Raw genomic sequence first — 17,453 nt, forward strand, 5'->3', positions numbered from 1 at the left:
TCCTGATTGCAAAGTGCTTTTATGGGAAACTGTGGGGTGGTTTGGCACATTGGTGAGTGGTCTGAATATCTACAGCCGGGGCTGGGGTGGGTGGGGTGCTGCACCTGAGAGGCAGAGGGTGGAAACTGGAGTTTGGGAGACTTGAGTTTGGAGTGGGAGAACCCTCGTCAGGAAGGCCCAGGTGGAAATGTGGGAGATCAGGAAGGGCTGGTGGGGGCCTCCGCTGGGGCGGCCTGGCCTGCCTTGCGCCCATACCCCAGCTCCGCACCCCCGGTCACGAGCAGCTCAGTCCCCGTGCAGAAGGTGGCTTCGGAGGCCAAGAACACAGCAGCAGCCGCCACCTCAGCTGGCTGGCCCATGCGGCCCAGGGGCTGGGGAGAGACAAGGGGGAAAGGAGAGTCACGAGGAGCCCCCGCCTGACCTCCACCCCGACACCACCTCCATCTGGCCCCCACTCCTACCTGGGCCAGAGTGCCCTCTAGGATTGTAGCAGTGGGGTCAGGGGTTGAGGCCGCCAGCTCTTCCCACAGAGGGGTCCGGATGTTTCCAGGGGAGATGCTGGGGTGGGGGAGGAGAGGGGGTCAGGGAAGTCCAGTGCACACACTGCCCCTTGGGCTCACTCCCCCAAGAGGCTCTCAACCCCTGTGAGGCTGCTCACCAGTTGACACGGACGCCATACTGACTCTCATCCAGGGCCAAGGCTTTAGTCATTGCTGTCACTGCCCCCTGCAGAAGACGGGGCGCGGATAAAGTTCAGACCAGAGGAGAGGAGGCTCCTTCTGCCGTCTCCTCCCATCCCTGAAGGAGGGCATGGCAACCCACTCCAGTATTCTTGCCTGGAGGATCCCATGGACAGAGAAGCCTGGCGGGCTATTGTCTACGGGGCCCCAAAGAGTCGGACACAACTGAGTGACCTGGCACACATGCACCCAACCAGGGGGCGTCAAGCAGGGGCATCGGAAGAGGGAAGTCACGCTCTCCCTGCAGGTTGCATCCTGCTGCACTAGGCTCTGTTTCCTGGAAGGCCAGGTGGCCATGCCTCGGGCCATACCTCAGGGCTGAGACACCTGAAGGAAGGGGCAGGGTGTCTCGCCAGTGTACCTTGGTGGCCACGTAGGGAACCGCTTGGGACTGGCCAATCGCCCCGACCAGGCTGGAGATGTTGATGACGTTTCCCCGACTCTTGCGCAGGTGAGGGAGGGCGAGCTGGGGAGACAGAAAGCGGAGTAAGCCGCCCAAGCCCCTGGATCTCCCCCAGCCCTGTTGAAATGCCTCCTGGCCATCTCCCTGATGTGCTCACTAGTGGATCTGGGTGCCTTGTACGGACAGCAGGGCTTCCGGGCACCTTCTGTGGTTTGCCCCATGGTCTCTGAATATCAGCCCTTGAGGAGTCTATCTTTGTCTAAAAGGAATTTCTCTTTCTTTCTTATTCTCTTTCTTTGGCTGCACTGTGCCTTCGTTGCCACAGGCAGGCTTTCTCCCACTGAGGAGAGTGGGGGCTACTCTCTACTCTCTACAGGGCTTCTCTTGTGGTGCACAGGCTTAGCTGCCCTGAGGCATGTGGGATCTTCCTGGACCAGGGTTCAAACGTGTGTCCCCTGCATTGGCAGGCAGATTCTGAACCACTGGAGTACCAGGGAAGTCCTGGAAAGGATCCTTCTGTCTCTTCTACTGCCTGCCTCTCTCTGTCTCTCTCTCTCTCTGCCTCTCTCTCTCTCTCTGCCTCCCTCTTCTGTGTCCCTGACCCCCTCTCTCAGGGTCCCTGTGCCTCTCTCTCTAGCTCTTTGTATATTACTCAAACTCCTGTTCATCACAAGATAGGAAAATGAAAGATAGACCAAGATGGCTGCATATGTTACCAAAAAAAAAAAAAGGGGGGGGAGGAATCTTTTATACATGAAGGGGAAGATAATTTCTCTGAGTTTCAGGGAAAACGCTGTGGTCAAAACGTGACATGGGAGACCTTCATGAAATGAACTCCCTACTCTGCCAACCCTGCAACCCCCTGGCCACCCGGAGATCCTTAAACTAACTCTCAACTCTCCCTCCGTTTCCTTTTCTCTTCACCCCAGTCTGTCTCTGTGCTCTTCAGTCATGCATGACCTTGAATAAATTCCAATTCTATCCCTCCCCTTGCTTGCCTTGGGCAAGGCCCATTCCTATTGCTAAAGATTAATGGGTACAAGGTGGCTCCCCCCAAGGAATACTCAGAATAGAAAGCTAATCTAGCTCCCTCTCCGGATCACCCCACCAGCTCTTGCAGACCTCCACTCCCTCACAAAACAGCCTCTGCTCCAACCTCAGTGCCGTATCTTCAGATATTCCCCCATGTGTTCCAACCTCAGGGCCTTTGCACTTGCTATTCTCGCTGCCTGGAATGTTTTTCCTGATATAGCACGTGACTTACTCCTAGGGTGACCAACTCTCCCCAGTTTGTCCAGGACTGAAGGGTTTCTGAGGACACGGGACATTCAGTTCAGGGCTGAAAGGGGACAGTCCTATCCCCTCAGCAACTTCACTGCAAACGTCACCTCCTCAGTGAGGTTGCCCTGACCATTCTATTTAAAACATCATATTTTTTTAAAGGATGGCTAGGTGTCCAGCTATGTAGGGATTTGGTTTATTAATCCCAAGTGGCCATTCACACATACATCCAACACACTGTGACTTTCTTTTTTGGCAGCACCTCAGATCTTAGTTCCCTGACCAGGGATTGAACCCACACCCCTACAGAGGAAGCACGGAGTCTTAACCACTGCACCACCAGGGAAGTCCCTACCATTCTATTTAAAACTGCAACCTGCCTATCCCTGGGTCCCCAGCCATTTAACTCCCTCCTCTCCCCAACCCTGGCAAGGTGAGGGCCGTGGGGGCTGAGCCAGGCTTATTCGCCACCTCATCTCAGCACTGGGCACACAGCTAGTGTTCAATAAATATTTGTCCTACACTCCTGTGGCCCGTCTAACCCTCACATGCACTCTCCCCACCCCACCCCCCGCCCCCACGTGCTGGCTCCCCCCCACCCCTCCCACCAAGGTCACCTATGCCTCTGTGTGGCTACATCAAGGACCTGCTAGTCTCTTATCCGCCTGACCTCTGCGCCTCCCTCCCTTGGACAACGCGACCTGAGAGAGCCTGGCTCACTCAAGCAGACACACTGTAGCCTCACCCTGGCCTAACTCCATTTCCCCTAAATGTTGAGGTTCCTGGGTCCGCTTCTTGCCCTCCCTGCTCTGCCATGGGAGGCCTGCTTTCCTGGGTTTCCATGGGCACCTCCTAAGTCTCCCTCAGAGCCCCCTTGTGGAGCTCCTGACCTGCCACCTGCGGGCATTTCCATCTCTGTGTCTCAAGGGCAAAACTTAAGTGTTGGATCCTCCCAAACCTGCCCCCATCCCTGACCCCCAGTCTCTGACGTGGGGTCCACTCCCACTCAGCCTCTTAAACCAGAGTCTCAGGAGATCTGGGGGGTGGGGCTTCAGGAGACTCCCCCTTGGGTCCTCAACAGACCCATCGCCAAGGTGCTCTTAAATCTCTACAATTCTCTCGCTCACTAGTTCATTCAACCAACATATCATGAGGACCTACTATGTGCCAGGTAATGGGGTAAAAGCTGGGGATACTGCAGGAAACAAGCCTGGGAGAGATTTCTGCCCTCATGGAGCTCAAGTTGTGTGGGGAGGCAGCCAGAAGCAAATGCAAGTGCACTGCAGAATGTTCTGGAGTGAGTTTGGGCTTCCCAGGTGGCTTGGTGGTAAAGAATCTGCCTGCCAAAGCTGAAGACTTGGGTTTGATCCCTGGGTTGGGAAGATCCCCTGGAGAAGGAAATGGCAACCCACTCTAGTATTCTTGCCTGGGAAATCCCCTGCACAGAGGAGCCTGGTGGGCTACAGTCCATGGGGTTGCAAAGAGGGACACAATTTAGCAACTAAACAACAAATAAAGAGTGTGCCTGGGGACACAGAACCAGAAGGAGAGCAAGATAAGGGAGAATGGGAGTATTGGGCTGGGTGCAGTTTCAAACAGGGTGCCCGAGGCAAGGCTTTGGGAAAGCACGTGTATGCGCAGTCATTTCAGTCGTGTCCACCTCTTTGAGGCCCCATGGACTCTAAGCCTCCAGTCGCGTCTGTCCATGGGATTCTCCAGGCAAGAATCCTGGAGTGGGTTGCCATTCCCTTCTCCAGGGCATTTTCCTGACTCAGGGATCGAACCTGTGCCCCCTGCAGTGGAAGCACGGAGCTCTATTCACTGGATGGCCAGGGAAATCCCAGATTTGAGCATTTTGAGCTGTAGGCATCTCTTAGAGAAAACCAGACCAGGCAACAGGAACACAGGGTGCAGAGGCCCTGAGGCAGGATCAGGTGGAGCGTGTTTGGCAACAATGAGGCCACTGTGGAGGGAAGTGAGGTCAGAGGAGTGACAGGGGTCAGATTGCAAGAGGCCTTGAAATGCATGTGCGCAAACGCAACCGCCTGCTGATGTCAGTTCCTACCCCACTCTGCCCTCTGATTTCTTCCTCATACAAGAGCCAGAGAGGTCTGTTATTAGTAACGATCTTAGTATTCCTGGGCTAACATCATCGTCCTGGCTGGCACCAGTAGTAAACAGCCTGCCTGCCAATGCAGGAGTCGCGAGAGACACGGATCCAATCCCTGGGTCGGGAAGACCCCCTGGAGGAGGGCCTGGCAACCCACTCCAGGGTTCTTGCCTGGAGAGTCCCCATGGACAGAGGAGCCTGGCGGGCTACAGTCCATAGGGTCACACAGAGCTGGACAGGACTGAAGCGACGTGGCATGCACACCACCTTCTTGCTCAAATGCTTTCGATGCCTCCCTGCTGCTCTTGGGGAGGATGCTCATCAAGACCAGATGCCTCAGGGATTTCCCTGGTGGTTCAGTGGTTAAATCTCCATGCTTCCAAATGCAGGAGGCACGGGTTCTATCCTTGGTCAAGAAACTAAGATCTCACGTGCCACTCAGCATGGTTGAAAAATTAAAAAAAAAAAAAAAAAGACCAGATGCGTCAGCAGGGCCCTCCAGGCCCCATGTATGTGCTCCTCAACCCCTTCCTGCACTAACCCCTTCCCTCAACCTTGGGTCCTCAACAGACCAAGGCACTCTTGAATCTCTACGATTCCCCTGCTCATTAATTCATTCAACCAACATTTCGTGAGGACCTACTATGTGCCAGATAACGGGGTAAAAGCTGGGAATACTGCAGGAAACAAGACTGGGAGAGATTTCTGCCCTCAAGGAGCTCAAGTTGCGTGGGGAGGCAGCCAGAAGCAAATGCAAGTGCTCTGTGGAATGTTCCATAGCGTGTTTGGGCTCCTAATTCTCTCTCAGGGCCAGGCCTCTGCACAGCCTGTTCCCTTCCGGGAACGTCTGCACCTCTGTGTACCTCCATTAAGGACTCACCGGACTCTTAACAGCCCGACTCCCTCCCCTTCAGACACCAGTCTCCCCCACCTCTCCTTGGGTTAACATCTCTCATCTTTCATTTCCTCCAGGAAGCCTACCATGACTTCCAGAACACACTCACTCATATAAACTCATCTCTTGTTTATTTGGTAACACTTGGCTGCCCTGTGACTATAAACTCCACAAGGGCAAACAGCATGTGGCTCACCGCCAGCACCTACAAACGCTTGCTCAGTCTTTGATGAGTAAATAGATAAATGAATGGATGGGTCTCTAAGAACCAATCCGGCTCTTTGAGCACTTAATAGGACACTGCAGTGCTCAAATGCCTTCAGTGAATGCCCTCCTGACAAGATTCCCTTTCCTTAACTATATAAATATCCCAACCTCCTCTGGCATTTTCTCTAACCTGGGGAATGGCTAACTTTGCGTCAGAATTCACCAGGGAGGTCAAAAACCCAGAGATTCTGACTCAGGAGGCCTGGGCTGGGGTCCCAAGAATCAATATTTATAGAGCTTGCAAGGAGGCGCTTCCCTGGTGGTCCAGTGGCTAAGACTCCAAGCTCCTCATGCAGGGGGCATGGGTTCGATCCCTGGTCATGGAGCGAGATCCCTCATGCCATGGCTAAGACTCAGCACTGCCAAATAAACAGATAAATTTTTAAAAAATAAATAAAGGGCTTGCAAGGGATGCTGGTGGTGATGATGATGATGGTGATGAAGGTAATGATGATGGTGGGAGGATGATGGCAATGATGATGAAGGTGGTCATGATAATGATGGTAAATGATGAGGATGGTGGTGATGGTGGTCATCATGGTGACGATGGCTATGATGAGGTTAATGATGATGAAGATGGCGATGGCAGTCGTGGTGATGGTTATAATGACAGTGATGGCAAGGGCAGCAACTTATGCGTGCTTCTTTGCAATAGGCACTGGGATAGAGGCAAGAACAAGCAGACAAAAGTCTCTGCCCTCTGAAAAACCAGATGCAATGGGCAGACTTTGGAGCTTGGTGTGAACAAGTCAACTGTTATTAATAATAAGACATTTGGAAATATCTAGGTGAATTTAAATAGGGCTTGGGCATTCAATGGTATTAAGAAATTACTGTTCATTTTCTTAGGAGATCTAATAGTAATTTGGTCATGTAAAAAAGTCTTAATTTTTAACATGAAGTCAAATTTTTCATTGTTAATCTTGTTTTCTTTTTTCTTTTTTTTTTTTTTTGCCACCCTAAGCCACCTGTGGGAGTTTTAGTTCCCTGACCAGGGATGGAACCTCAGCTCTTGTCAGTGAAAGCACTGAGTCCTAACCACTGCACCACCAGGGAATTCGCTAAATGTATTTTTAAATTAAAACAATATTTGGCTTTCCTTTGCCTCTTGGGAGTGGGGGGTAACTCTTGGGTTTATGTTTCTCTATGACTCCCAGAGTGTCCCCAGGGAGTGGCCCCCACTTGCCCTGGTGGTAACTTGCATGGTGATACCCTTCATTGGCTCCCTGACAACTACTCCCCAGGCTGAAGACAGTGATTCAAGGGATCGCTTTCCATCCACCCTGCCCTTCAATCCCCACCTAGGCTCTGCTTCTGGGAGAACCCCAGCTAACACAGGTGATGATAAGAATTCTAAAAATCTAATAAGAAAGTTTCAAGATTAGCTAAGACCATGGTATCAATGTGAATCTTACTGTGATTTCATAAAAGAATGTTCTTTTGATTTTAGGAAATACCCTCCAAAGCACTATGGGTAAAGAGGCATCATATGTATACATGCGGGCTCAGTTATGTCTTTGCGACCCCATGGACTGTAGCTCGCCAGGCTCTTCTGTCCATGGAATTTTCCAGGCAAGAATACTGGAGTACCATTTCCTTCAGGGAATCTTCCCAACCCAGAGATAGAACCCAAGTCTCTTGTAGCTCCTGCATTGGCAAATGGATTCTTCAACACTTGCCCCACTGGGAAGCCCTCAAAATAGATTGCAACTTATTCCCAAATACAGAGATAGAAGGATATAGCAAATGTGATTTAAAAAAAAAAGTGTTAACAACGGGGAGTCTGGATATACAGGAATTCTCTGTACTATCCGGGAAATATTCTGTAAGTCTTATGTTATGTCAAAATAAAAATAAATGTTCTAATACATTGGTAGTATTCATGAAATTCTTACTAATGAAATTATATGATGTCCGGGTAGGGGACGGTAGAAGGCAATGGATACAACAAGCTTAACAAAATGTTTCTAATATAATTGGACTTCCTTGAAGATCAGTGGTTAAGACTTCCTGGTCAGGGAAGTTTCACATGTTACACGATGTGGCCAAAAATCAATAAAATACATTTACCTTGCCAAATATTTATAATTGCTAAAGGCAAATGGAGATGGAGAAGTTCCTGGTCTGAAAATCCACCTGGGTGGTTTCTGCCCCAGGGCCTTTGCTACGCTTTTGGCAAGCAAAACTTCCTGTTTCTCTACTCCCTTCGCTTCCTTTCAAAGTTCAGCTCAAACGTTAACCTTTCCCTTCTACTCCTCCCAGGCTTCATTTGCCCAATATGTGTACCAGAGACCACAGACGGAGGAGCCACAAGAAACAGAAATGGAGCAAGAGTCACAGTAACAATGATACCTTGCAGAGAGTAACCTGGGTGCCAGGCATGTTCTAAGGGTTTTGTGGGTATTAATTTAATCATATTCAATCCTCAGGACAACCCTGTGAATTAGCTAATGCTATTTAGCTTCCTACTACAGATGAGAAAACCTAGATACAGAGAGACCGAGTAACTTGCCCAATGTTACAAGCAAGAAGTGATAGCGAACCCCGGGCAGGCAGACGCTAGATCTAGACCCTCAGCGGTCTCTGCACCAGCCTGTCACAGGTGAGTCAGGAGAAGGAGACCCAAGAGGGAGAGCTTGGGACTGGTAGAACCAGGCCGCATCTGGCTGACTGTTGCCCTCCCGGTGGGCCCAGCTGGCCAAATTTCCAGGAGAAACCAGAAAACCGGTTATATATGAGAAATTTCTCTCTCCCTTTTTTAAATGCTGATAGCTAAGGAGGGAGGGAAAGAAAGAAAGAAAAAATATATAAGGCTTCCCTGGTGGGGCTCAGTGGTAAAGAATCCACCTGCCAATGCAGAAAACACAGGTTCAGTCCCTGGTCCGGGAAGATCCCCCATGCTGTGGAGCAATTAAGCCTTCATGCTGCAACTACTGAAGCCTGAGGAACCTAGAGCCCGCGCTCAGCACCAGGAGCCACTGCAGTGAGAGGCCCCACTCACAACCACTACAGAGTAGTCCCCACTCTCCACCACTAAAGAAAAGCCTGAGCACAGCCAAAAAAAATTAATTAAATTAAAAATATATATATATATGCACACACATATCCTTTACGGCCTGTGATTTATGGCTGTCTTACTGTACAGAGATACTAATCTTCCTCTTATTACTATTATTATTATGCCATGCCCCACAGCTTTCAGGGTCTTAGTTCCCAGACCAAGGATTAACCCCACACCCTCGACAATGAAATCACAGAGTCCTAACCACTGGACCGTCAGGGAACTCTGGCTGTGCTTAGTCAATCAGTCATGTCCCACTCTCTGTGACCCCATGGACTGTACCCTGCCAGGCTCCTCTGTGCATAGGGATTCTTCAGGCAAGAATACTGGAGTGGGTTGCCATGCCCTCCTTCAGGGAATCTTTCCAACCCAGGGATCGAACCCAGGTCTCCTGCGTTGCAGGCAGTTTCTTTACTGGTCTAAACTACCAGGGAAGCCCAAGAATACTGGGGTGGGTAGCCTATCCCTTCTCCAGGGGATCTTCTTGACCCAGGAATCAAACCAGTGTCTCCTGCATTTCAGGCGGATTCTTCACCAGCTGAGCTAGGCACCAGTCTTAGAACCTGAACAGGAATTGGGGACAGGAGCCAAGGCTGACTGGTTGAGCAACAGATTATCCAGTTTCCCCGGGGCTATTTCACCTGTATCTCTGACAGGATCTGGAGAGCACCTGAGCATCCCCACACAGGTGACCCCTGGCCCACAGAGTGGGCCTGTGCCCTCTGATTATTTTGTGTGTGGTTTTTTTTTTAATATTTACTTATTTGGCTGTGCCAGGTCTTAGTTACGTCACACGGGATATTTTAGTTGGGGCCTGTGGGATCTAGTTCCCTGATGAAGGATGGGATGTGGGCCACCTATATTGGAGGTGTGGAGTCTTAGCCCCTGGACCACCAGGGAAGTTCCAGTTTACAGGTTTTGTTTTTGTTTTTGTTTTTTTCTGAGCTCCTTTAGCCTTGGGCTAGTGGGCTCCAAACTGATGTCTTCAAGCCTCAACCCCTGCCCTAGGTGCAGGGCTCCCACGTGGGCATCTGGTTAGCATTTCTCATTCAACAGTCCCCAGGCTGTGTACTTCTCCCCCGGCTTTCCCAGGGCAGTGGATGGCCACACAGTTCTGCCAGTTGCTGGGGATGGGGGTGAGGGAAACAAATGAATCAGAAACAAACTCCACCGCCCCTTTCTTTGGCAAATCGGCCCCCACATCTAGTCTACTATAAGGAAATCTTTACAAGTCCACCATGATACTGCATACAGAATCGGACCGTTTCTCACCAGATCTACCAGACTATTGGCCTCCAACATCACCTCCTCGGGCCTGGACCACCCCATCATCACCTGCTCACTGGCTTCGAGGCCTGCGCCCTCGCGCCCCACTCTGTTCCCCACGTGGCCGCCAGATGGCACAATATCCCACTTACAGCAGTTCGAGTTCCTCTGCCCTGAACACTCTATGGCTCCTGGCTCAGTTCAGTTCAGTCATTCAGTTGGGTCCGACTCTTTGCCACCCCATGGGCTGCAGCACGCCATGCTTCCCTGTCCATCACCAACTCCTGGAGCTTGCTCAAACTCCTTTCCATCGAGTCGGTGATGTCATCCTACCATGTCATCCTCTGCCATCCCCTTCTCCTCCTGCCTTCAATCTCTCCCATTGTCAGGGTCTTTTCCAGTGAGTCAGTTCTTCGCATCAGGTGGCCAAAGTACTGGAGCTTCAGCTTCAGCATCAGTCCTTCCGGTGACTATTCAGGACTGATCTCCTTTAGGACTGACTGGTTTGATCTCCTTGCAGTCCAAGGGATTCTCAAGAGTCTTCTCCAACACCACAGTTCAAAAGCATCAATTATTTGGCGCTCAGCTTTCTTTATAGTCCAACTATCACAACCATACATGACTACTGGAAAACCCATAGCTTTGACTGTATGGACCTATGTCGGCAAAGTAATGTCTCTGCTTTTTAATATGCTGTCTAGGTTGGTCACAGCTTTTCTTCCAAGGAGCAAGCATCTTTTAATTTCATGGCTGCAGTCACCATCTGCAATGATTTTGGAGCCCAAGAAAATAAATGGCTCCTGGCTCGGTTAGTGTCAAAGCCAAGTCCCCTCTGTGGTTTCCCAAGCCCCAGCATGATCTGTGGTCAACTTCTGTCCTCTCCCTGCTTCGCCTGTGTCGTCCAGCTCCCTCCTCGCTGTAGATTCCCACCCCGGGGCCTTTGCACTGGCTGTTCCTGTGCTAGATGGCAATTGCTCACACACCTCCTTGGGGGCTTGACTCAAGTGTCACCTCTTAGAGAAGCCTTCTGACTACCTACCCTGTCTAAAAGAGCACACAGATACACACGCACGAACAAAAATCGAACAAAACCTTATACTGAATTGTTTACAGGTGAAATATGATATCTGAGATTTACTTCCGTAGTGGTTCAGATGGTAAAGAATCTGCCTGTAATGCAAGAGATCTGAGTTCCGTCCTTGGGTTGGGAAGATTCCTGGAAAAGGAAATGGCAATCCAGTATTCCTGCCTGGAGAATTCTATAGACAAAGAAGCCTGGCCGGGCTACAGTCCATAGGGTTGCAAAGAGTCGGACACAACTGAGCCACTAACACTTTCACTTTTCACTCCAGAAAAGATAAAAGAAACAAGTGAGGCGTCGACAAGAAGCAAGAATGGTAGAATACTGGCTGTTAGCGCTGGGTGATGGGTATGTGGGTTCAGTAATATTAATACGATTCTGTTTCCATGTGTGCTTGTAAAATGCCACAAGAAAAAGTTTTATAACATAGCATTTATACTTGCCCATGCTTCTTGATCCCCTTACCTCCCTTCACTTTTTGGCACAGCACTTATCACTCCCTGACGTTATATCGTATTTCCTGGCTTACTGTCTGTCTCCCCCATGAGAATGTTGGCTCCCCAGGGTCACAGCTCTTTGTCTGTTTCGCTGCACGGCCAGTGCTTAGCATGTGTCTGGTGCTAAATAAATGTTTGTTGAGTGAGTGAATACAGAAGTATTATGATGGGGAATTCTCTGGTGGTCCAGTGGTTAGGACTCCAAGTTTCCATGGCAGGGGGCATGGGTTCAATTTCTGATTGGGAAAATAAGATGCTGCAAGCTGCTAAGTAGCCCCCCCAAAAAATGTATTATGATAAAAAATAGATGTAATAAATTAATTAAATTTTATTTATTTTATTTACTAATGATGGGGCTCCCCCTTGGAAGTCCAGTGGTTCACCTTCCAATGCAGGGGGTGAGGGTTTGACCTCGGTCAGAGAGCTAAGATCCCACATGCCTATGTTTGGCCAAAAAAACCAAACATAAAGCAGAAGCAATACTGCACCAAATTCAATGAAGACTTTTTAAATGGTCTACATCAAAAAAAAAAAAGCCTTAGCAAAAAAGAGAGTAAACTATAATCTTAAAAAGTACTTTGATGAAAAGAAGCTGTTATCATAGAGAATGAACATATAGGTGTGAAAGTGAAAGTCACTGAGTTGCGTCCGACTCTTTGCAACCCCGTGGACTCTACAGTCCATGGGATTCTCCAGGCCAGAATACTGGAGTGGGTAGCCTTTCTCTTCTCAAGGGGATCTTCCCAACCCAGGAATCGAACCGGGGTCTCTTGAATTGCAGGTGGATTCTGTCCCAGCTGAGCTACCAGGGAAGCCCCATATAGGCATAGATGCCACATTAGCAAGGATGATTGGGAAGGGCCTTTCTGAAGATGTGGTATTTGAACTGAGACGGCAAATAGGAGGCGGTTATAGCAAGCTTCAGGGCAAAGACATACAGGTAGAGGGGGGATGCTCTTTCCTCCTAATAGCTATTCGTTGGATGGCAAAGCTGTATCTGTCTATTACTGACTCTTTGTCCCACCCCCTCCCATATCCTTAACATTCCTCACCACACCATGCTGGAAGGTTCTGGAAGGTTCCTAAGAAGATGGGGCTATGTAGCCAACACGGGTAGCTTTGGCTGGATATCGGGATCTGTGGGCATTTCTTTTCTACAAAGAATGGAGCCCTTCCGGAATAAGATCAAAGCAAGGCACAGAAAATATTTGGCTCTTAGACAAAATGGGTCTGACAAGCTCAGGGTCAGGAGGTCACCCAGACCTGGTGGTGGGGACCCCAGCCTCACCTTGGTCAGGGTGTATGTCCCCAGCAGGTTCAGCTCCAGCAGCTGGCGAAAGCCCTGGGCGGAGGTCTCCTCGGGCCACTGTGGGGGTGGGTCTAAGGGTCGGGTGAGAGAGAGACGGATGAGAGGATGAGGGCACCGTGAAGACAGGAGAACAGGAAAGAGAAACAGGCATGGGGGGCGGGGGGCTGGTGGGGGGGGCAGAGTGTGGGGGGTGGCAGACGAGAGGGTCAGGGGTCCTGAAGAGGAAAGGGGGCTGCATGATGGTTACTAAAAAAAGAGTCAGTCCAGCTGGGTGAAGAAGATGGAGTTTAGGATTTCCCTGGTGGGCCGGTGGCTAAGAATCCACCTGCCAGTGCAGAGGACATGGGTTCGATCCCTGGCCCAGAAGATTCCACATGCCTTGGGGCAACCAAGCCCACGGGCTGCAGCTAATGAGCCCCGGCTACAACTGCTGAAGGCCCTGTGCCTAGAGCCTGTGCTTCACAAGAGAAGCCACCACCTCACGAGTTTCGAGCCCCTCACCTAGAGAATAGCCCCCTGCTTTCTGAAACTGAAGAAAGCCCTTGCACAGCAACAAAAACACAGCACTGCCAACAAAAAATAATAAAAAGGAATATTTAAGATGTGGTTGATGTGTACACACGGAATATTACTCAGCCTTAAAAAGGAAATGCTGCCGTTTGCCGCAACCTAGAGAATATCATGCTTAGTGAAATGAGTCAGATGGAGAAAGACAAATGCCGTATGACATCACTTGTATGTGGAATCTAACAAATGATATAAATAAATGTATTAATATATGCAAAATGGAAACAGACTCAGATATAGAAAACAAACCTGTGGTTACCAAAGGGGTGAAGGGAGGAGGGAGGGACAAATTAGGGGTATACAAGATGAAAAAATAAAAACAGAAGGCTAGTGGTATGCAAACTCCTCCAGATATAAACTACTATGTATAAAATAGATAAGCAACAAGGATATACTCTATAGTACAGGGAATTATAGCCATTATCTTGAAATAACTCACGATGGAGCATAGTCTGTAAAAACATTGAATCACTATGCTGCAAACCTAATACTGTAAATCAACTATACATCAATTAAAAAATTTAAAAGAAGCAACAAAAGAGAAAAAAAAAAAAACCTTGAAAGCAGTCACAGGGCCAGAAAACCTGGGTTCAAACCTCAACCCTGCCATTTCTTAGCTGTGTGACCTTAGGCAAGTCACTTTGCTTCTCTGTGCCTGTTTGCTCATGTGCAAAATGAGGATAACACCTTGTTCTCGAGCTCAGAAATTTCACAAGTCAATATTTCTGCCTGACACCGAGTACAATAAATGTGTTTGTTAAGTAAACAGAGCTGGGTAGATAGTAGAGGGACAGAAAAATCAACATTCAGAAGAAAAGAGGCAGGAAATAAAGGTACAAGAACAGGAAAATTAAAAAAAAAAAAAACAGGATAAATGGACCCCAAACCTTCCAAAGGCTTTAGGAGTCAAAGTGGATGAAGAGGGCCTTCCCTGGAGGTCCAGTGACTAAAGATCCCACACTCCCAATGCTAGGGCTCGATCCCTGGTCAGGGAACTGGATCCCACGTGTAGCAGCTAAGACCTAGCACAGCCAAATAAATAAATATATTATAAAAGTGGATGAAAGGAAAGAGAGATGGGAAACAAGATGATGGACAATTAAGGAAATGTTGGGCATTCCTCCCAGAGACCCAGGGCTTCTGGCTTTGTTTCTTTCAGAAAACAGTCCAGCTTCAGAGAATCTATCCCAGATCCCATATCCAAAACCACCCCTACCATTCTCTAAGCCCTCAATCAGCTTTATCCATTATCACTATGGGACATGCTAATATACACAACCAATTCTCATTCTTCAAGGCAATTATAGTCCACAAAGTCACAGCGAACACTGAAGTAGTGAATAGTGACCCCACTGCTCCTAAGGGGAAATATGTATATATAATATTACATGATAACATATACATACTATGGACTGAATGCTTGTGTCCTCCCCCAGATTTCAGACATTCAACTCCTAACTTCAGGGCTTCCCTGGTGGCTCAGTGGTGAAGAATCCACCTGCCAATGCAGGGGACATGGGTTTGATCCCTGATCCGGGAAGATCCCACACGTAGCAGCCCCACCCCTGAGCCTGCGCTCTAGAGCCTGGGAGCCACGACTACTGAAGCCCACTCGCTCGAGAGCCTGTGCTTCCCAACAAGAGACGGCACCACAACGAGAAGCTTGAGCACTGCACCCAGAAAGTAGCCCCCAGCCTCTGAAACTAGAGAAAAATCCGTGCATCAACAAAGACCCAGCACAGCCTATATATATATATAAACTGTTATAAGAAAAGAACCCTCACTTTCAATAAGATGGTATTTGGAGGTGGGGGTCTGTGGGAGTTAAGTCATGAGGATGGAGCCCTCTTGAATGGGATTAGTGTCCTCATAAAAAAGACCCCAGTGAGGCCCTTCATTCCTTCCACCTTAAGCGGGGCCTCACAAGACACCAAATCTGCCTCTGACTTGATCTTGGACTTCCCAGCCTCCAGAAATAAATGTTCATTGTTTAAGTCACTGAGTCCATGGTATTTCTATTATAGCGGCATGAGCAGACTAAGACAGGACATATATGTGTTATGTGTATAATGAATAGCGTGCTCCTGCTCAGTCGCATCAGTCGTGTCCAACTCTTTGGGATCCCATGGACTGTAGCCCACCAGCTCCTCTGCCCATGGGATTCTCCAGGCAAGAACACTGGAGTGGGTTGCCATGCCTTCCTCCAGGGCATCCTCCGGACCCAAGATTGATCCTGAGTCTCTCGCGTCTCCTGCACAGCATTACAGCTGAGCCACAGGGGAAGACCATATATGCACATATGTATATGTTTACAACTATATGTTTCTCTAACATAGATTATAATCTTAAATCCTCAAAATAATGCGCACTGGTGGACTCATTTATTTTGCAAATAAAGCAATGGAGATTCCGGAGTGTAGCTGACTTGCCTGAGGCTGCCCCACTCCAGGTACCAGAGTTAGGCTTCAATCCTGTCCAACTAGCCCCAGGGAGGCCTACAAGACACTGCCCTCTTCTGTCTCCACCTCCCGGCATCTCTTTGAAAGCTGAACTCAGAGGGCAGAGCATCACTTTGTTTGACCTTAGCTGGGAACATGTGCTGCTGGTGACTCAAACTTTTGCCGCTCTGAACTTGTCCACAAATACCCAGAAAGCGCAGTGGGATTCTGAGGTTACAACCCACACCCCCACCAAGTAGGTGAGTTCACAAATACAAAATCTGTGAATAAATGAGTATTAACTATATCTGCCTCTTATTGTCTATTTCCTTACTTTACAATGTGAATCCCATGAGGACAGGAAGTGAAAGTCGCTCAGTGGCGTCCGACTCTTTGTGACCCCATGGACTATAGAGTCCATGGAATTCTCCAGGCCAGAATACTGGAGTGGGTACCCTTTCCCTTCTCCAGGGGAATCTTCCCAACACAGGGATCAAACCCAGGTCTCTTGCATTGCAGGCAAGATTCTTTACCAACTGAGCTATGAAGACAGGAAAGCTTGGTGGATTTTGCTCACTGCTAAATCTCCAGTCCCTAGGACAGAAGGTGGAGTGCAGTAGATGCTCAAGAAATATCTGCCAAATGGATCAAGCACACGGAGAGAAAGGAGGAGTATATCTTTAAATCCTTACAAGAGGACAGTGCAGCCCAGAAAGAGGAAGTCAATTGCTCATCGTTGCCCAGCCAAGAAGAAAGGCTTCTTTCTACCACAGTGTGTGATTCCAGTCCAATCAGTTCGCCTCTCTGAGTCTCAGTTTAGCAATATGAGGCATTGTTATAAAGGGTAGTCATTAAGTGGATGGCAATTTCTCTTCAAAGCCTCCACACCAAGCCCTAGAAACCATGTGTGGAGAATACATCTTCCCAGTATTGGAAAAAGAGAAGGGCCATCAGCCTTGCTTCCTAGATAAGAAACAGGCTACAAGATGGAAGTTATTCATCCAAGACAGTTCCCATAATTATGAGGCTGAGCAGTTACACTGTTCAGCACAACGACCCTATAACGATGATGAGAATGGTCATTTTCATTTTAGAAATGTAGAAATGGATGCAGATAGGACTAAGGGCACAGGCTGGGGAGCACACAGCAGGGGTAGAGCCAGGCTTGGGGTGAGAAGTCAGGAGGTGGGTTGACACCAGTGGGGAACGGCCCTCAGGCCTCATGACTCACGGTAGCCAGCATTATTGACTATGCAATCCAGGTGGCCGAATCGGCGGATGGTCTCAGAAACGAGGGTCTGGGGAGAGAGAGGTCTTCTGAGTGAGTGGTGCTGGCATCAGGTCTTATAGAGCCAGGGGTCCCAAAGGTGAGGTGGGGACAGGAGTCACAGCTGAGGGGCTGGAGCCCAGCGGGCTGGTGACATTCACACTGTGGTCACTACCCTAGAGACCCGGGACTGGAGACAGATGTCAGAGATACTGACTAGACGGAAGGAATGGAAAGTGAGGAAAGAGAAAAGAATCCTGCAAGAATGAGA

The 17,453-nt window shown here is 49.1% G+C and overlaps 1 protein-coding gene across 2 annotated transcripts in view; it reads right to left on the bottom strand.

Moving 5' to 3' along the window:
- The window catches only part of HSD17B14 (hydroxysteroid 17-beta dehydrogenase 14), a 19,106-nt gene continuing 1,653 nt past the window's right edge, over positions 1-17,453 (bottom strand). For both annotated transcript variants that reach the window (XM_027978585.2, XM_060398762.1), the window contains 6 exons: positions 17,147-17,213; positions 12,890-12,981; positions 1,102-1,206; positions 659-726; positions 462-558; positions 1-371 (listed from right to left, as the gene is read on the bottom strand). In XM_027978585.2, the coding sequence (XP_027834386.1) occupies positions 198-371; positions 462-558; positions 659-726; positions 1,102-1,206; positions 12,890-12,981; positions 17,147-17,213 (603 nt within the window). In that variant the 3' untranslated portion in view covers positions 1-197. The remainder of the gene's footprint in view (positions 372-461; positions 559-658; positions 727-1,101; positions 1,207-12,889; positions 12,982-17,146; positions 17,214-17,453) is intronic.

Source organism: Ovis aries, chromosome 14, assembly GCF_016772045.2.
Source record: "Ovis aries strain OAR_USU_Benz2616 breed Rambouillet chromosome 14, ARS-UI_Ramb_v3.0, whole genome shotgun sequence".
Lineage (NCBI taxonomy): Eukaryota > Metazoa > Chordata > Mammalia > Artiodactyla > Bovidae > Ovis > Ovis aries.